Genomic DNA, 20195 nt, shown 5'->3' with positions numbered 1-20195 from the left:
TGTAAGAAATGGTGATGGGATGAAATCCGTTCTTGAATCATTGAAATAATTGCTTCCAACTAAAATAGCTTCTGCAACATTTCATCTCATGATCAATTCTGAGTTGATCGATTAAAAAATTATTATTGGAGCAGTTCGGTTATAAATTTATTTTTATGGATTTAAAATCAGATATTGAGGATAATGCTGCTTGTGTAATTCAAAGGGCTTGGAGACGCTATACAGTATCTTGCTTTGAACTATTTTTGCTTGTTTATTATTTCAAATGCAGGATAAAAAATTATTCGGATTTTATAGAGATTTAATCAATTTTCATGAACAAGGAGATCCCGTTCAAATAATACGTGGATTGAATCCAATAGAGGCAGAATTAATTGACCCAGCTGTTAGCGGTTGTGTTAGATTTAGACTTGGAGGTGAAACTTTTCCCCCAATGATTTACTATAAGTTTGCAAGGCCATCTATAAGAAGCAAATATTATAATTTTTGCAATATTTTATCTTTAATTTTCGCAGAATTTTTATTCGTGCTTCGTTGTGTGATGTTAATTCATTTGCTCCTCGAGATTACACTCGACCCTTTAGACAATCTCGAAAAATGAATGGAGCTGAAAAAGAATCTAAAAGACCACGTTTCATGAGAGCTAACATTTGTGATAACAAAAATGAGAATAAATCACATTTTTCAAAAGGAAGCTCTTCGGAAGGATCGATGCCTTTTGACTTTCGAGGCACAGATATCCAAGATAACAGAAGACTTACATCTTCTATGTTTTCAACTTCTTCCACTTCGTCTGTTTCATCTGTTAGTTCTGTGAGAACTCTAGCAACGATCTCAAAATCAATTGACGATAGTCAACTTGAGGGATTGAATGAAAAAGATGTTGAAGGTTGGTATGTAAGAGATGATTGGACAGAAAACAATTGGCGTGCAATTAATGAGCGAGGATACAAAGTTTGAGACATTTATTCATTTTCGTTATTTTTGTTTATTTTTTCATTTAACAATAGCAAATGATATCTATGGCACCGAATTGGCTTTTGGATGAAAGCGGGTGGGGATCATCAACGACGCGCATCGCCATGTATCACTCTCCATTTGGTCGTTTCAAGCTTGAAAGGCACGGGAAGCCAATGACAAAAGCTGAGAGAGAGAAACAAAAAAGAGCAAAAGCCATCAAATGGATGAGAGCTGCAGCAAAGATGGACAGAGATTTGGATGAGATGATTGCAGAGATGGAGGGCATAAATGAAGAAGATAATAAAACTGAAAGTGAAGAATTTGAGGGAAAAGAAGGAGAAGGAGAAGAAAGTGAGCAAATGGAAAAGAAGAACAAAAAGAAAGGGAACTTGAATCTTGATGAACTTGTGCAATGGAGTCGAGAGCTGGATTATGGAGCATATTTGGATGAATGGTCTCACATTGGGACAAGCGAGCGAAGCGATGCAGCGCTTGTCAGGAAAGCTGAAATGAAGAAAATGAAAGAAATGCTGATGAAGCGCCTGGAAGGGATTGGAGAGGAAAACAAGGAAAGATTCACGTTTGATGGCGATCCTTCAGCAAATACACACGAAAGTGAAGCAAAGTCGGATCAAACTTATTCATTTGAAGAAGGAAGGTTTCACGAAAGCAATACTGTTGGATATGGAAGTGATGATGAAGAAGGCAAAGTTATGAGGAATGAAATGAAAGGAGGAGGTGAAATGAAAAGCGGAAGAGGAATTGGAGGAAGTGGTGGAAGAGCAGGCTTTGATTACGATAGCAACGATAATCTTGATGGGATATTTGATGCAATGGATAGAGGATGGGAGGAAGACATAATTGGAGAAATGAGAAAAGAATGAAGGGCAGATATTGAGGGATAATCTCAATCATAGAAATTAAACGAAACATTTGCCCCACAACAAATAAAAAATTTGAAGCAATTGCATTTCGAGTGGATCTTGATGAAATTGCATAATCTTGAAATACGCAATGATTTATTCCATATCCGAAAAGAATCGTCGGGCTTTGATGAACAAAATGAGCATATTTTTTAAAGCAGATTACAACGTAATTAGCAAAGCATTTCGAATTTTTGTTCCTTATGCTTTTTACAAATTACTTTACATTAGAAGTTTGGTGCTTTTCAACATGTTTTGAGTTACTCTTCAATTATATCAATTTTAAGAGTTTTCAAATATTCTTGACTTTTTTAACACTGATCTTTGATTTATTTCATGAAAATTTTAACAAAAAGAAATTCAATAGTCATGTTGAATACATTTAAAAAGCATTTTTCAAACAAAAATTTCTATAAACAATGAATATTTTCTTATTTGTTTTTTCAATTAAAAGAAACAAAATTATCAAAATAATTAAAATACAAAAGCGTCAAATTATTGAAACTTGCGGTTTAATATTTTCTTCAGTCATCTTTCATATATTTATCAATATTTACTTCATTTCATCATTTGGGAAGAAATTCTTTTCATTCTGAATTTTGTTCCACTCAATTATTTCTTAAATTACTCTCATTCATGATTTTCTTTAAAAATACATGCAAATGTGAGATTTTTTTTATAAAATAAAGAAAAAGATAAAAGCAAAGCACATTTTTATCACAATGAATATATTTCACTTCATTCAATAACAAATGATCCTAAAATGTAATAAAACTTTTGAAAGATAAAAAACTCATTTATTTTTCTGTTTTTTTGGAATTTTCTTGAGGAAGCAAAAGCAGGATGCTGAGTCTGAAGCGGTTTATGAAGTGGGCGGGGATTGCGTTTTTTGTGGGGTTTGTGTACTGCGGAGCGACGGCAGGGCTGCAGACGTGGGAGGAGGCGAAGATTAGCGGGCGGAAAAGCGCCGGGGCGGTGGCGGAGCTGGCCGGGATGAATGCGTTCTCGTTTGTGGCGGTGTCGTTCTTGATCATGGCGGGGATGTGCGGGGTTGTGTGGTGTGTCTCGGGGGAGCGGGATTTGGTGTTTCTTTTTTTCTTTTTTTCTTCTTCTTTTTGCGTCTCTCGCTTTTATTTTCGAAAAGGCAACGCAAAACGGATGGCTGGTTTATTTTGTTTCAATTTTTTATTTTTATTTTTATTTTAATTTTTCAATTTGTTTGATAATTCCTTTCATGTGTTCACATCAATTTTTTTCTTTTCTTTTTTCTTTTCTTTTTTTGGTTTGTTTCATGTTCTGTTTCTTTGCTGGGGCTGGCCTTGTTTTTTTGGGAACTGATTGCTTTGGTTACGCGGTGATGGGGTGGCTTTCGCATTGTGTTCTGTGGATGTGGGCTTTTGGGGGTGTGGAATGTGTGGTGGGGCTGATGTGGGGTGTGCTGGACTTGTGTGGATGCGGGCTTTGTGGGGTGTGGAATGTGTGGAACGGAATGGGCCAGGCGATATGCGCCAACGCCTTATGAGCTGCCGGCGTATCTGAAGAAGCGGATGCAGAGCGGGTGGAAGTTCAAGGCAGAGTAGGTGGGGCAGAGGCGCAGGGGCGGAGGGAGTGTTTGCTGGGCAGCAGGAAAGGGGTTTGGGGAGAGTGGCTGCTCTCGAGGCAGCGATTGGAGCCTTCCCGGGAAGCAGAATATATCTGCCTCTGCAGCTGTTGCGCTTCCTCCTTCCCTTTTTCCCCCCTGGATGCATTCACGCTGCTCGAAGGACTGCAAGCCCGCAATGCTTCAGCCCGCTGCACAACATCTGAGAAAGAAAGATAGATAGATAGATAGAAAGAAAGATTGATTGATTGATTGATTGACAGTCAGAGTTCAGAAGATAGAGAGGACAAACGAACAGACAAAATCATCAGCAAATGATGTTGAATGAGACCTCTCCCGAAAAGCAAAGTGCGCGCATCCACTCAGGTCTTCTCGGGCTTACTTATCTCTGGGAGCCGTTTTGCTGTGCTGGATGGCTCTCCATCACTCCATGCAAACAAGACTGAATCATCAATGGATGATAGGGAAAATTCTGCTATAGGTAGTGTATGCATTCGTATTTTTGGAGCATAAATTTTATATGTTAAGATTATATTGGATGATAAGCAAAAAATTAATTTTGATTTTTAATGTATGTATTTTGAAATCTTTAATGTGCTTTTCAATATTTGATGAGTTTAATGTGAACTATAATCATAGTTAATGTGGTAAAGAACTTTTCTTGAGCTATTTTCTTTTTCTAATTGATAAATAAGTTTTCAATCACCAGAAATAAAAACCATAATATAACTAATATAAATTTTATTTAAAAAAATAGGACCAATCCTCAACATTTATTGAAGCCAGAGGAAACCATGGACACTCCGCCATCTGATGATACAAAAATAGAGGAATCTTCGAAGGAGAGGATTTCCTTTTGTTTGCCAAATTTTCATAAATGTATTTAAAAGCATTACAATTGACCATGAAACGTATATAAAATAACTTTGCGAAATAAGCGCAAAACATATTAGAACATGAAAAAGAGGAAAATGGCATTGTTGATGATGATGCAAAGAAACTCAAAAATCACAAAAAAGTGCGCAAATATTTTGTTCACAGATTTTAGCTTAACGTTTCAACTTTTAGACATTTCGGGTTTTCAAAAGTGGAGATTGTACAAAAGATATTCGCTCAGCGTTATTAGCGAGGAATTGGAAAGAAATGACAACAGAAGGTTTGTGGTTTAAAAGATGATAATACAATAATAGTTCGTATCTGTAGGAAACAGTAAGGTTGATTTCCAATGGACAATTCGAGGGAGTGATGGAGACATTGAAAATCTACACCCATTGTCATTGGCCAATCATTTTATTTTCACACAGAGTATAACAACAAAGATTGGGCTTCACGAATCATTAAGAGAAAACGGTTACTGGGAAGCAAATGCAGACTATCGTTCATTTTTTCCAATTTGTTTTGATTTGCGTAATAGAGAAGAGAAAAAAAATTTTATCGAAACATTTCGTTTGGTGCACACATCCGAACATTTAAGGATATTTCTTCAAGAAAATGGGATAAAGCTGACTGATGATAATCAAATAACTGAAGTTAATCCAGAAAATATACACTGCACCGCATCGTCGTCTGCTCTTTATTTTTCGGTTTTATTTTGCGAGCAGTATGCAAAGGTTAATCTTCTTTCAGACGGGGAAGATAATGATGAAATTGGTAGAAAAGAAGAAGAGACAGATGAAAGAGAAAAGAGCTGTATGAAAAATCCAGGGAAAATATCAACACTTTCATCGTTGAAAGAAGCGGACAACAAATCGCCTATGATGCCGCGAATGAGTGAAGATGATTGGTATGTTGTGGGAAAAGAATGCGTTGAAAGAAGAGAAATGCTCACTTCAAAAGTTATTGCATCGGAACTTAGCCGCAAATCTGCAAAAAAATTAAGTTCTGCGCAAAAGGCTTTTCCAAAAAGCAACCCACTCCAGTCAAGCACATCACTTGGCAAAGAATTCGAAGAAAAGATAGATACACCATCAAGTGTTACTGATAACGATTTTGGTGGAAAATCGTTTCCTTCTTCAACCTCGTCTTCTACTTCTTCGTCTTCTTCAGCGCAGCCAATCGCTTCTTCCTCTTTGACTGCTTCTTCGTCTTTGCCAGTTACGGAGCAATCACAAACTTTGAATACTGGATCTTCTATCTGTTCATCTCACGAGCATCTCACATCTCGGCCTTCTAATGCGCCTCGTCGAATAACTTTGAAATCTTCCTCTCCATCCACACATGCAATTCCACCCATTAAAGAAATCCTGCGCCGGGCAGCTGCTGTTTATCCGATGCTGGAGCCTTTTCTTTTGCCCTTTCGCTGTCTTGGGACAAAGAACATATGGATTGTAAAGCCTGTTGGAAAGTCCAGAGGAAGAGGAATTGAGTGTTTTAATGCTCTTCATACCCTTTTTTCGTACATAAGAGCTGGTGAAGATAACTTCATTGTTCAGGTTTGTGTAGATTCATATTGCTTTTATATTTCTTCATATTCGCCGTCTTTATTGTTATTGAAAAAAATGCTATATTTCATATTTTTCCAAATCGCAATAAAAAACAACAACAAACAACAATTCAGAAATACATTGAACGACCGCTTCTTATCCATAAGTTTAAGTTTGATATCCGTCAATGGGTTCTCGTGACATCTCTGACCCCACTTACAATTTGGCGTTTTACAAAGCCATATTTCCGACTTTCTTCACTACCTTTCACACTTTCATCGTTGGATAAGATTGTTCATCTGACGAACAACTCAATTCAAGCAGTGTCCGAACAATTTGATACAATTGGTGGGGAATGGGGTGCTACAGGAAACATGTGGCATCTGAAACAGTTTGAAGATTACTTAAAAAAGATTGAAGACGGGCAGTTGCCTCTGGAAATGGCAAGTTCACAGCCAGAAGTGTTGCTGGAAGAGTTTGAAAAGCAGAAATGCGTTGAGCATCATGAACATGAATGTGGTAAAAAAGAATGTTCTGGAGGCTCAGACGAAAATAAGGAAATTTCAAATCAATCGTCTTTGGAGTCAAAAGCACCAGAGAACTATCCGTGTTACACTCTGTGGAAGAACTCTACTCTTCCAAAGATCGAGTCAATTATTGTTGCTTCAATTAAGTGTGGGCGCGAAGCAATGAAAGACAGGAAAAACTCATTTGAAATCTTTGGGTTTGATTTTATGATTGACGAGAAGATGAACCCGTGGCTTATTGAAATCAATGCTGCGCCATGCTTTGAGCACACGACAGCAGTTGTTGGAGAGCTTGTTGGTGAATGTGTGGAATCTACGATGAAAGTCGTACTGGATCACGAACTGATGCGCAAATTTACCAATCCTTCGATGTCATTTAGTTCGAAAAGTGAGTGTGATTGTTCCAAAAGTGAGCGCCGCTTGTGCTGGATGTCATTGTCACCAGAATTTGTTAAGCAGCAAAAGCTCCTCGAACAAAGAAGTCAAATAGATAGCACGAAAACAGACAACGAAAGTGGATCAGATGAAAAATTAGTTTCTCGAAATGAGAGTGTTGCTTCGTTGACTGATTGCTCAAAGATGAATGAAACCAAAAGTACATCGGAATTGGAGGGTGTAGAAGGAGAAGAACATAAAAAAGGTGAAGTTATTTTTGTTGAAGGTGATGTGAGCAGAAAAATTTCAAAGAGAAAGCAGATTTCAGCAAGCGAGGATGAAATAAAGGATATCAAAGAAGAAAAGACAAACGATCGATTGAAAGAGAATTCTGCAAAAGAAAGTTCTGCTTCATCAAATACATCTTCTTCTTCAAAGCAAACTTCTCAGGTAAGTCGATCTTCAAGCGAATTCTACAACCCTGAATACATTTTGAAGGAAACAGAAGGGCTTGATACAGGCAGCTGGAAATTGATATACAGAGAACGAAAAGAGCAAGTTGAATTTTATAGACAATCTGGACAACTCTCAATTCGAGGAATGGCAGCTCCTTTGAATTCAAATCCGACTTCAAGTTGAATTTCAAAATGTGATTAAGATTAGAGACAAAAATAAGCGTTTGCGTAGATAAATAAAAACTGTCGCTTTCAGCTGATGGTCACAAGGTTTTCAAACAATTTTTCACATGTTAAGCTTATTTCTTAATGTGACAATTCATAAAGCGATATTTTTAAAAAAGAAAACATGTATTTAACTCAAAATAAAAATGTAACATGGAAGTATCTGCGGGAAAATAAATAAAATTCATATTTTTAAAAATTATTTCATCAACTGTCTTATGGCAATTGAGTTCTTTGAAAAAACATAACTGTTTCAATACATAATCTCAACATCTATATATTTGAAACGTGAACAGCGCACCCAACTTCACAGCTTTGATAAAGTGTTTTGTCACAAATGGAAAATTAACAGCATCAATTGAAATTTTGCTTAATTAATAATCAAAAAGGTTTAGGCAATATATATTTCCATTGCAGAGATTTTGAAGGAAAGAATATGCAACAAAGCTGTGCTCAAAGATTAAATACCACCTCGCTTTTCACTAAACTCTTGACTCAAACTTTTATTTTTTAATTATCCTTTCAAGCTTTTTTGTTACAATTATAACTATCATTTTTCTTTTAACTTTTATTTCATTTAATATAAAAAGCATTCAATTCACATCCTAATTACAGATATATTTGTTATTAAAAGGTGCGCTTCATATCGCTTGAAGTCCCCCTTATTTCTCTGAACGAGAATAAGGACGATCATCAAAGCCATATGACGAGAGTTTCCAAATGGAAACACAGGCCACAAGCCATCTTCCCGCTCAAGACAACAAGCCGTGAATAATCTTCAGCGCTATTAACTGTTACAAGTTTAGAAACTTGAGAAGAGACATATACTACAGAAAAGATTCTGTGCGAGTACAGTCTTAATTTTTCCTTTGCCTGACTTCTCTATTTATACTAGTTTATTTCATATGTAATTATGGTTAGTTCATATCCCTTAAATTTTTTCATAAAATTGCTCAAGCAATGTCTACTCCTAATAAAGCGGAAAAATCATTTGATTCAAAAGTGCTTGTGAAATTTAATACCAAAACTATACACATGCTTTCTGGAAAGAAAAAAATGCGTCTATTTGATAAACAAAGAACCATCGGTTATATTAACAAGCATTTGAGAGAAATATTGCAATTTCCCGAAGAAACGCCTCTTGTCTGTGATTTTTCATTTGTTTCTATGAATGTTATTTTGTTTTGTTACTTTTATCAGATAATAGTGATTGGTAGTTTTGCTCCATCTCCAAGCTCAACTCTCGAACAATTACAAGCAGTATGTGATTATTTTTAAGAGCATATGTCAAAGATATCAAATCTCTTTTCTTTTTCTTAGTTTTACACAACTCCAGATTCTAAAGAAGCGCAAAAGGGATATTTTGGAGTTTTGAATTTAGATTATTATGACAATGCTTCATTTGGTTGAATTGTTATCTGTTTACAATAAAATTCATTTCACACTATTGATTTTCTATTTTCTGCTTCATTTTTATATCTTCAAATTGTTTAGAAAAAAATATACCAATTAATTTCACTTGTAATTTTGTAAAATAAATAAACTCATAAATCTGGTTATTAACAGTGTTAAGAACAAGGAAATGTTTGTGTTCTGACCTCTTTCAATTAGAACTTTGCCCAAACGTCTTTGGATCTTTCGCGGGCTCTTTCAAAGACTGCTTTTTCATCGAACTGTGGCTTTGGCAGATTCAGAATATGATCCTTCATCAGCACTTTTCCAGCAACAATTGTAGTATTCACATCAGCCGGGGTAATTCCGAACATGAAGTGCCATGGCCAATTTCCTGGTGTGATAGGAGTTGGAGGATAGTAATCGAGAATGATTACATCTCCAGCTGCTCCAGGCGTCAGATGCCCAATTGGGAATCCAAAGAATCCTAAACAAAACAGAATTGAATTGAATTTTCCGAAAGAATGTGCATAATTATGAAATAAAATCGTTTAAACGCAGACATCAAAATCAAATCTGAATTTAAAAAAGGATTCACACTTTCTGCAATCATCGCATTGGATTTAAAGAGCATTTCCCCAAGCTGCCATGACATTGCCTGTGGGTCTTTTTGTGCGAGCTTGTGTCCAACATAGCCCTGTTTGAACTCGCTTATCATGTCCTGCGACATCCCGTCTGTTCCAAGCCCCACCAAAACACCTTTCTCCATCATCCTCTGCACTTTTGCAAATCCCACAGCGTTGTTCATGTTTGAGGATGGGTTGTGCACAACAATTGTGTCTGTCTCTTTCAAAATATCTTCGTCGCTTTCTGAAATTGCTACACAGTGCACACAGATTGAGCGGTGACCCAGCAATCCTATTTTTAGGAGAGTTATTTTTTAACAAAATGAGTCATGGAAATATATCCCGTAAATGTTATAGCATTCAATAATAAAAGAAAAGGAGATAAAACACAAGTATTTTCAAAATAAACAAGGTTGACAAAAAAAAATCAAACCATGTTTCTCGAGGCGCTGTACTGGTGTCATTCCGCATTTGTATTCAGCATCATCTTGGTCAAATGATGATTCAGAAACATGAATGTGTACACCAACTGTTTCTGGAGGCACTTCGCGGCGCAAACGTCTGTTGTAAAAAAAAGATAGAAATGAAAACAATATATTAATCACAGAATTCATTGAATAATTCACATTAAAAAAGTCAAAAATTCTTGCAATGCTAAGTGCAACCGCATCCAATATAAAAATTGACGGAAGCATTTTTTTTTTTTTTGAATCATTCAAAGCATACGCAGAGATAGTTTCCATGATTTTCTCATTCACAGTGAATGAAGCATGCAAGCCAAAAGTGGCAGCAAGCAAAGGTGATGGCTCTTTTGCACATCTTTGCATAAATCTAATATTCTCCGAAATTCCAGCATTTGCTTCTTCCTCAGAGTTTCTGTCAGTAACTTCATAGCACAAGCATGCCCGAACACCAGCGCCAAGCGTAGCTTTTGCGATTTCATCAAGCGAGCCTGCTACTGCATTAGGGCTGGCATGATGGTCGATCAATGTTGTCGTTCCGCATTTGATCGCTTGGATTACGCAAGAAACAGCACTGAGATAAACATCCTCAAGTGACAGAGCTTTGTCGAGTTCCCACCATAATCGCTGAAGAACCTGAATAAATGTTTTTGCAGGTGGTCCCGCAAGAGCTTTTCCTCGTGAAAACATGCTGTAGAAATGTGTGTGCGCACAAATGAATCCTGGCATAACCTTTGTTTCAAGTTTAAAATGAAGAATGAAGTTGCAATATAAAAGCTTTAAATCACACAAGCTTTCCATCAGCATCAATCACTTCTGCATCTGGGCACGCTGATTTAACTTTTTCACTTTCGTCAACAAAGGCAATTTTCCCTGTTTTGCGATCAATGCACACAGCTCCGTTCTCGATGACTTTTGGCTCAGAGCCCAAAGTTAGCACTCTTCCGTTTGTTACAATAATGTACTATTCACGTTTATATGAAATCAGGAAACAATAAATCGTAATTATCGCTGTTTTAATTATTTATTCATACTTGTTTCTCAGACATTTTCTCTTAGGGAAATGATCAATAATGATCACAATTTTATTCAATTAATCAGGGTTATTTCTCAAAAGATATAAATTTCAAAAACAAACGAGTGTGTAATGTAACTTCCGAATTTCAAAAAACCTTCGAGAAAATTTATCTCTCAGCATTACTTTTTGATAATAACCCTACTTAACAAATGAAACGCAATTGTGACATGAAAAGAAAATTTTTTTTATTTTGAGGTTGTGCTTTGGCGAATCTTCTTTGATCTCTTGTTCTCGTGGCGGGTTGTTGTGTAGAAAATGTATGGAATTAAAACTGCGTTGCAGCTCATCAGTAAGAAAGCGAAAAATTCACGCTTGTGAGATGTGTAAAATCTTTTGTAAACGGCTTGGGGAAGAATGTCAAGTGGAGCTTCAATGAATGGATGTCCAATTACAAACTGAATCTCGTCAGAATCAGCAACTTCGCGATAACTGACACGCACTGGTAGCATGTGATATGCTCCGCTTCGTTGAGGTACCCACACCTGCTCGCATGTAACGTTTGTTTCACCTTCAATTTTGTCGTAATGGCACAAATTATTGTCCTTTGCATTTTGTGAAACAAGGAAATATTCGCCCCATTGATCATCAACATTCACATCGTAAATAGGCTCTTCCCCAGCATTGTGAATGTGGATGTGTGTTTTTAAATCAAATTTTTCACCTGCTGGAAGTGTCACTAACTCTTTTTTGACAAGAACTGTTGGAGTGGAAAAAACTGAAGAAAATAAAACCAGAAATCCAATGAAGAATGTCTTAACAAGAAATGTCGAAACTTGTTCAAAATGCTAAAAAATAATAAACGATACAAACCATGAGATGATTAGACTTTTATATTGACTGCTACACACAGACAAAACCAAGTCGATCTGATTTGATAAGTGAGCGAAATGCGGATATTTAACGATGATCAAAAATTGATCTTGTCAAAAAAATTTCCAAAGGAAGAGAATTTATTTCAAAATAATATGTGAGAAACTTATTCTTAAGGAATTAAAATGCACTCTGAACAATATTTGGAGCGTATTTGGGTGGACAATTCAAAATGACGAGTTACAATTGGTTATTTTAATTAAAAATAAATGGAAAGAATCGTTAATAATCTCGTTGAATAAACACCTTTATTTTCAACGTTTTACCCTTCTCTCATGTATCTATAAAGATCCTTTATTCGGGGTTAATTTGTAAAGCACTGAGGAAAATACAAAGAACAGAATTGAGGCTATGAGAATCAAAAAAGCAAAATTAGCAAATATTTGCAATATCAATCAATAATAGGCGAATGGTATTTTTATGAAATCTGCATATGTGCATAATGATCAATTAAATATCACTAAAACAATTGTCTCCAGTACTATAAAACCATTTTTCTCCTTTTGTTCCGTTCAGCAATTTTGGAGGTTGATTTGTTTCAATTAGTATAAGATAAATATTCTGATTGAATCCATCGAATTCAGAATGTTATTAGCTGATGAATAGTTATTCAATTGAAGTGAATATATAAACTGAATTTCGTGCAAGAAGGCAACAAGCAAACTTGAAAAAAAAGCTTTGAAAAGGAAAAATCCTTTCGTTGAAAAAATAATATGGTGTGCTTTTATTAAAGAACCCATTTTAGGAGCAATAACTAACGTTTAAACAGAGTTTGAAAGTTTCAATAATGAAATGACCAATTTGAAGAATATCGTAATTTTTCGTTCGTAAAGAAATATATCAAAGTTTATCAAATGAATAGTCTTCAACAATAATTTTGAACTTTTTTCAACTTCTTTTGTGAACTGAAGATTAATGAAAACATGTTTTTTTAATCGGGATAGGCAGATGAAAAATGGAAGAGATGATGAGCGAAGTGTGCAGGAGTGACTTTCAAAGCATGTTAGGAGGAAAAAAACTTTCAAGATAAAAAAAATCATTGAAAACTTTGTATTTATTCGCTTTTTCAATTTGACTATTGAAAGAAGGGTGAATGTTGCATTCTATAGAATTTTCAATAAGCAACCAAAAGTCAATTGAAAGATGAGAGGCTAGAATTTTCAATCTTTTTAAAGAAGAAAGTGGAGATTACACAATTGAAATGTTGAGAAGGAAACACAAATGAAGAGAAAGAAATAAAAATGGTGCGGTGCTTTGATTAATGAATGTTCTGATGATGTTAATTGCTTTTGTTTTCAGTTGCACATTCAATATTAACAGGGACATGAATGGTTAAAAGTTGTGAAGGTCGTTCATCATCCACATAATTTTTAAGAAGATATGATAACAAAAAAATTTTCTGAATCAATTGAAAAATTAAAATGCTGAAATCTACCAGAATTCCGAAGCGAAAAAAGATATTGTTCTCTCAATAATCAAGACACTTTTCTTTTGGAATTAGAATAGGAATTATTAAACTGTTTATGATTCTTAAAGGGGACTATCGTGAGCGCCTTCTCTCATTTACGCTCAAGAATCTAAAAAATTCGAGCAAAAAGTGAGTCGATGAACGTATGTTAATTGTATCTTAGGCATTTTCATTTTTGAGGAGCCTTTTGCTTTGACAATTCAATTTTTCTCTTGAATGTTCCCTCACAATAAAGAGTATTCCATCTTCAACGATCATTATTTTTCAATGAAATTGTTCATTTCTTCTTCCTAAAAATCAAAAATAAATACACGTTTCATTCAATAAATACTTTCATTCTTATGAATAATTTACTCAATAAAAGAAACCAATATGTTTTCTAAATCATATAATCATTAATATCATCGAGTTCTTCTGAAAAAATACTCAAAAATCTTGGATCTCTGTCAAAGAAATGCCCTTGATCAAGCACGTGATAAGTAAATGATCCACTTGTATAATCTCTGAAATGATTTTACAATGCAATTATTTTTTGTAATATTCAAATATTCAAAATTATGTAACGAAAATTATTTCAATAATTATTTTAAAAGCGATATTTAAGCAAACTTCAATGAACGAGTTGCTTCTTCTGATATGACTTTGTCGTGAGATCCAGCAAATTGCACGAAGGGGCAATGAAATTGTGGAGGTTTTGAAGGGAAAAAAGATCCACCAATGTTTTCCATTGATTTGATATCTGCCCTAACATAAGAAGCCTTTTAAAACAATATTTCATACATAAAATAATTCAAAATATTTGTCCAAACTGAAAAACTTAAGCCGCCTGATGTTCGTTCATCCAGTCCAAAATACTCGCTAACTTTTTGAGGAAATTCTTCATCTGAATATGATGTCAGAAGAGGATTTGGACATTGAAATCTATGAAGACCGGGTGTTGCAGCAAAGATCATTGATAACGGAGGAAGATGATATTTCTCCTGAAGTCTATATCCAACCATCATTGCAGTATCACCTCCCATGCTATACCCAAAAAGCACATATGGCGTATCTTTCACATACGGATAAATTGCTTCGGATATGATGTCCGCAATTAATCCTGGATCTGTTAAAGGCTTCTCTTCCATTCTATTTTGTCTTCCTGGAAGCTAAATATTAATGTTAAGTATTTTGATAAATAATTTATTAATATTTAAAATATGTTGAGTATATTAAAAATTGAGACCTGAATAGTTGCAAAATCCATTCCATGAGGAATATAGCTTGTCCAACTTGCAAACATTGATGCCACCCCTCCAACATATGGAATTAAAAATAATCTTGCTCTAAAATATTATATATAATAAATCATACAAATACATAATAACTTAATATGATACCGTGCTTTTGGAGCTGGCTTTTTCAAAAACCAATCATCATAATTTGCACTCATTTTAATAATGGGTATCTTTTTCTAGAAGATTAATATTTTCCGAAAATTGTATCAAATAATACTAATTTGCAAATTAATGAATAAATCAGGTTAATGAAGAAAATTATAATTCAAAACAATTTTTATTCAATTTCACACATCAAAAGTGAATAATTTGTCTAAAAAATAAAAATAAATCTAACATGTAAAAATCAAGTCAAAATGAGTGATTATATTTGAAATCATGAATTTTTTCAAACGTTGGTTGAAGAAAATTTTCACATGATTTGTTAAATGACCACCACAAAATAATATACAAAAGTGGTTAAACACGATTTATAATTCAAATTGGGAAAACTTATTATTCGAAATTGGTCAACAAATTATTCATAATAATAAAATAAAGAATTTAAAAAATAATTTTTATGTGAAAAATATGTTTATAGTTAGTGTTAATAATGGTGGACACTTTCAATAACTGTGGACAGTCGAATTTTCTCAACAACCATTGATAGTTGCATTTTGATAATTAGCACAATTATTCCTTCAATGAATATGAACTTATAAGATATACAGAAATGTTACAACTTGCTCTTCAGAATTAAGAAAATGGCATTTTCTATTTTCGGAGAATCTAATTTCTCCGAGTTTCTCCGAAAAGAAAAAATAATTATTATTAAATTTCACCGTATTGGGTAAATTATTAAAACAATTCACATTGGTTTGTATTCAATGAGGGAATAAATGGGTAAATTGATGAAATGCAACTATCAATAGTTGTTGAAATAATGAGACTGTCCACCATTATTGAAAGTGTCCACCATTATTAACACTAACTATATGGCTGAAAGTGAGGAAGAAAAGAAAATATTATATCCCGTCAATATCTATAAAAAGAATGAGAATTTCAACCCCGATTTTTATAATTTGTTAACAAATGGGCGATTATTTTTGAAATCATAACTTTTTTCGGTGTATTGATTTTTCAAAGATTGTTTGTTTTTGGGAAATGATTTTGTATTCAAATGCTAATGTCATCAAATCTGTTTCAAAAACAAATTTTGAGCTGAAATTAGGATGTGAATGTCTCTGATAAGCCTTTTCATTTTTCAATGTTGATTTGTTAATATTCAAGAGAATTTTTTGGATCGATAATTTTGTATAAGTGAAAATAATTTCAAAAATAATTACCCAAATATGATATTTTCTTTTTTCCAGAAAAGAGATTTCACACAAAAGCATTTGTTCATCTGGCTTCGTCTCTTCTTCTGCTCCATATCAGCATATATCATCTTAGAAACTGGGAAAATATCTGTCACATTTGGAAGGCCGTATTTATTCTGCATCGAGGAACAAAAAGAAATAGAAAACAAGCAAAATCTCTTTTTCTTTCAACTGATTTAAAAAATTTCAAAGAAATAATTTTTAAAGTTTTGTTGATGTTTAAGTATTTTTTAAAGCTTTTTTTGATGTTGCATTTTCAGGCTGAACACATCATGCAAAGAAAAAACCGAAACAAGGATGACAACAGCGAATTGGCAGAAATTAATGAAAAATGGGCTAGATGGTTCATAAAAAGAAGCAATGCCTTGCAAATGGTAAAACCAAAATCCATTGATGTGAAAATGTTGCTTGCATCTTCAACGGAAAACATTTCAGCGTGGTTTTCATTGCTGAGGGACACAATAAGAACGAACAAAATCTGCGCCGATCTGATATTAAATATGGACGAAACAGGAGTCAGTTTGTGTCAATCTGATAACGTTTTCGTAATCAAACGATCAGATCAAAAAGATTCAATGTTGCAATCCCAACAACATCAGCCCAACGCAACATTGGTTTTCTGAGTTTCTGCTGATGGATCATCAATGAATCCAGTGTGATTTAGACCTATAAAACTGTTCCAAAAGATCTCGCAGTATAAAAATATCAACAAATTGAAATTGTGACCAACGGAAGCTGGTGGATGACAAAAAATGACTTTGAAGAAATCATGATGAAAAACATTTTTCCAACAGTTAACAAAAAAAGAATTGAATTGCATGGATCAGAAGCATCTGCACTAATTGTTATGGATGTGTATTCATCGAAGCTTCGCTGGCCTGTTGTTACTAGATGTTGTGAACATTCGATTGAAATTGTTATTCTTCCTTCGCACACCACACATTTGACACAACCGCCGGATCACCATGTGTTTGGCCAGTTCAAAAAAAGACTATATTCATCTTTTGAGCTGCCAACCGTAAGTGAAGTATCGTCATGCAGAAAAGCTCTTTTCCCAGCATTGTCAGATGCTGTAAGTGCTTGGTTTGACTTTTGATTAATAAAAAAAATCATCCAACGCTTGCGGCATTGAGCCATTTGATCTGTCAGATATTTTTGACCATCTGTCCAAACAGTCTTCAATAACAAAAATATCTTCAATTAGTTCATCAGCGCGTTCATCATCCGGTGTTTCAATCATGAAAGTTCTTGCAAGCATTGATTTTGTTTGAAAGAACTTCCAAAGCAAAGAAGGTTTGAATAATTCTCATAGATAGAAATAAAATGAATATTTTTTTTGAGTTATTCGGAGAAAATCAAAAAAAAAAGCGAATTCTGCACATTGAAAGACAATCGGCAAAAACAAATATCACAAAAAAATTGATAAATGTGATGGAAAAATAAAATTCAACATTACAGAACAAACTCAAGAAGAAAAAAATGTTTGTCTCAAATTTCTTTTCAGGAGAAAAACGTAAAATAAAAAAGATTCGGAAATAAACTGGTGATGACAATTTGAATTCAGCTAAATACTATTTTCCTTTTCAAACAATTTAGTATTATTATTAATCGTTTTGTTATATTCAAATTGGTCGACAATTTTCCAATATTCACGCATCAGCGAATGTTTCTTATCAAAAAGGTTCTTGAAAACTCGTTTCATGCTTCAGTTTTGACAACAAACTTAAAACGTTGTTAAAACGAATTCAAGATTAATTCTTTTCTTGTTGATTCATAATTGTGAGACCAGAAAATTAAATTATTTGTTGAAAAACTACTCAATAGATTTGACACTCCCGGGTTTTGTCCATTTCTTTTTAATAATTTGTGGAAAGCAGTTTCTTTGTTTGATATGTCTAAAATTTTTTGAAAAGTTCTTTTTGTTCGATTTTCAAATAAAGAAAAAAGAAATATTCGATCAAATTTCTGTTCCCACTCATAAAAATTTTCTGTTAAGGAAACAAAACCTTAACAATGTTTTTGTTTCTGTTTTTTTGAATTTTCGTAAATGGGAACAGAAATTTGATCGAAATATGAAAAATTTTCTTTATTTGAAAATTTAACATAAGGAACTTTTCAAAAAAAAAAAAAAAAAAGACAATTTTTCAGTTATTATTTGAAAAATTAAACAATAAGTCATCATAGAAGAGATTATGTTAAACAATAAAGAACCTTTTTTCTTTACTGAAGATAATGACTCCAAATCATATTTTTTTCTTGTTTAAATATTTAATCAAAAATTTCTCATTTTGTTGAATTTTTTTTCAATTAATTCCCAAGCATCGGAAAAATTTTTGTAACATTGAGAAGATTTTTTTGAAAATAATATATACAAAAGTGTTTGAAAGAAAGTTTCTTCAAGCAGAGTTGAAAATCTTTTTGAATTTTTTCGTGAAAATAACGAAATTGAATACAACATTTCAAATTTGAATGATTTTTGATGTTTATTTTAAACACATTTTTAAAATGAATTCAAATAAATAAAAGTATAAAAAAAGTATAAAAAAAGTTGTGAATTGAATTTGATGCTAAAAACTCAATCGAAAGAAAACAAAAAACATTTCCCAGAAAAATACTGAAATTAACAGAAAAGTTAAACAACGATTCATCAATTATTACAAAATATAATACTCATATCAGACGCCATATCCAGCTTTTTGTTGATTTCTCGAAGCCAACGCCGATCGTCCAACATTCATCGAAGCACTTCGCCTCAAAGCTTCATCAATTTTCAACCGAAGTTTGGCAGTGCGCGCGCGAAGAGGCGATAATGTCTGAATAGATGGCTGAGGGGCTGTAGAATTTGTGGTTGAAACAAGCGGTGATGGATTAACACTTTCTGTTTTTTGTTTAAATTCATCTTGAAGCAATTCTTCTTCTTCCATTTCATCTATCTTTGTAGATGTGAGATCTTCTTCTTTCTCGTCACTTTCCTCAATTTCTTCATCTGCTAATATTTCCGATGGAGTCTCAATCAATTCCACATGATCATTTTTTGGCATGATCAAAGAATTATCTTTTCTTTCAAGTTTTGAGGAAAACGACGGAATATCAGATATTCTATCATTTTCAGTTGACCCCACTTCTTCTGTTTCCAACAGTTTTCGCTTTTTTTCTGCAGAGCGGGGAGACAGTGCAATTGCTAGAAATGGAGATTCTTGTGGCGTTCGTGAAGGAGGCGGAGTTACTGTTTGTGCTGTTGAATCAAAATCGGAGCTCTCTTTTTCCTTTGTATTTGCAGTCTGAGGCAAGTTAAATGTAGATGAGTCTGTTGACCTGAATGGTCGTTCAGAAGTTCCAATACTTTCTGTTCCTTTTTCTCGATTTTTTGATCTTTGCTTCAATAGAGATGCAAAAAGTTCAGAATATCGCTTTGAAGATGAGTTTTTTTCGGAGTCATCAGAAGATAAATTACTATGAAATGAGGGTGTGTCAATGCGAGATGTGGGTGTATTTGAAGTGGTATTTTGGTCCATAAAACCGTTATGCCCAGTTTTAGTTGAAAGGCTCGATGATTGAAAAGAAAGATAGTTCTGGTGTGAAGGAAGAACAAAAGGAGAAGATGAAAACATATTTGATTCAAATGCGTTGCTTGAACGGCTATTAACTTTTTCTTGTGTAAATTCCTTTTCTTGATTGTTACAAACACTGTTTAATGAAGTTTGCAATGGTGCTGTGGGTGGCGCTCGAGATCTTTCTCGTTGTAAAGATGAAGAAAGAGGCACAGAAATATCATTAACAGGTTTTTCTTTCGAACTTCGACCAATTGGTTTTTGAATTTCACTTGTAGGCAAAAATAATCGTAAAAGTGGAAGATGTTCTCTCTCTGCATGACTTGAAGTCAACACTTGATTAGTTTGTTGAGAAAGATCCCTTTGCTTAATCATTATATGCTCTAATAAAACTTCATCCTGCTTTTGCTGATTAATTAAATGGGAAAGCTCATTATGTAATAATTCATGTCTCTTCGAAACTTGCTCAAGCATCTCATCAATTTGTTCAAATTCATTATCTCTATCGTATTTTTTATGATTTTTGTAAGTGTACATCTTTAAAGGCTTTAAATCATTTGAAACATAATCCATCCTTGAACCATATAACAAATACTGATCTGAATATATAACAATTTATAAACAAT

General features: G+C 33.9%; 8 protein-coding genes across 8 annotated transcripts; 4 read left to right on the top strand and 4 right to left on the bottom strand.

Moving 5' to 3' along the window:
• Positions 1-132: 132 nt before the first annotated feature.
• On the top strand, positions 133-1844 carry MONOS_15364 (putative IQ calmodulin-binding motif family protein; the record flags this gene model as incomplete). The annotated part of the gene is made up of 4 exons (XM_067868231.1): positions 133-224; positions 272-447; positions 516-954; positions 1011-1844. The coding sequence occupies exons 1-4, from the start codon at positions 156-158 to the stop codon at positions 1842-1844; spliced, it is 1518 nt and encodes a 505-aa protein (XP_067731362.1). The 5' UTR covers positions 133-155.
• Positions 1845-2726: 882 nt separating this feature from the next.
• On the top strand, positions 2727-3463 carry MONOS_17323 (uncharacterized protein; the record flags this gene model as incomplete). The annotated part of the gene is made up of 2 exons (XM_067870234.1): positions 2727-2941; positions 3382-3463. 2 exons carry the CDS (start codon positions 2727-2729, stop codon positions 3461-3463), a joined length of 297 nt encoding a protein of 98 aa, XP_067731361.1.
• A 1711-nt stretch (positions 3464-5174) lies between these two features.
• MONOS_5689 (putative Tubulin-tyrosine ligase family protein) lies at positions 5175-7669 on the top strand (the record flags this gene model as incomplete). Its single annotated transcript, XM_067875860.1, has 3 exons — positions 5175-5915; positions 6041-7533; positions 7591-7669. 2 exons carry the CDS (start codon positions 5175-5177, stop codon positions 7445-7447), a joined length of 2148 nt encoding a protein of 715 aa, XP_067731360.1. The 3' UTR covers positions 7448-7533; positions 7591-7669.
• An 854-nt stretch (positions 7670-8523) lies between these two features.
• Positions 8524-8898, top strand: MONOS_17322 (uncharacterized protein; the record flags this gene model as incomplete). Its single annotated transcript, XM_067870233.1, has 3 exons — positions 8524-8631; positions 8689-8748; positions 8809-8898. The coding sequence occupies 3 exons, from the start codon at positions 8524-8526 to the stop codon at positions 8896-8898; spliced, it is 258 nt and encodes an 85-aa protein (XP_067731359.1).
• A 47-nt stretch (positions 8899-8945) lies between these two features.
• MONOS_5688 (putative Amidohydrolase family protein) lies at positions 8946-11024 on the bottom strand. Its single transcript, XM_067875859.1, has 6 exons — positions 11002-11024; positions 10758-10931; positions 10233-10699; positions 9940-10067; positions 9481-9798; positions 8946-9367 (listed from the first exon to the last, which is right to left on the bottom strand). The coding sequence occupies exons 1-6, from the start codon at positions 11014-11016 to the stop codon at positions 9096-9098; spliced, it is 1374 nt and encodes a 457-aa protein (XP_067731358.1). The 5' UTR covers positions 11017-11024; the 3' UTR covers positions 8946-9095.
• Positions 11025-11034: 10 nt separating this feature from the next.
• On the bottom strand, positions 11035-11925 carry MONOS_5687 (putative Translocon-associated protein beta (TRAPB)). Its single transcript, XM_067875858.1, has 2 exons — positions 11856-11925; positions 11035-11797 (listed from the first exon to the last, which is right to left on the bottom strand). Exons 1-2 carry the CDS (start codon positions 11856-11858, stop codon positions 11231-11233), a joined length of 570 nt encoding a protein of 189 aa, XP_067731357.1. The 5' UTR covers positions 11859-11925; the 3' UTR covers positions 11035-11230.
• Positions 11926-13762: 1837 nt separating this feature from the next.
• MONOS_5686 (putative microcystin synthetase associated thioesterase) lies at positions 13763-14815 on the bottom strand (the record flags this gene model as incomplete). The annotated part of the gene is made up of 5 exons (XM_067875857.1): positions 13763-13886; positions 13993-14141; positions 14193-14531; positions 14609-14708; positions 14763-14815. 5 exons carry the CDS (start codon positions 14813-14815, stop codon positions 13763-13765), a joined length of 765 nt encoding a protein of 254 aa, XP_067731356.1.
• Positions 14816-18396: 3581 nt separating this feature from the next.
• Positions 18397-20170, bottom strand: MONOS_5685 (uncharacterized protein). Its single transcript, XM_067875856.1, has one exon. The coding sequence runs from the start codon at positions 20140-20142 to the stop codon at positions 18694-18696; it is 1449 nt and encodes a 482-aa protein (XP_067731355.1). The 5' UTR covers positions 20143-20170; the 3' UTR covers positions 18397-18693.
• Between the last annotated feature and the right edge of the window lie 25 nt (positions 20171-20195).

Source organism: Monocercomonoides exilis, assembly GCF_001643675.1.
Source record: "Monocercomonoides exilis strain PA203 chromosome Unknown scaffold12-1864167, whole genome shotgun sequence".
Taxonomy (NCBI): Eukaryota; Preaxostyla; order Oxymonadida; family Polymastigidae; genus Monocercomonoides; species Monocercomonoides exilis.
This window is presented reverse-complemented; position numbering and strand designations above follow the sequence as displayed.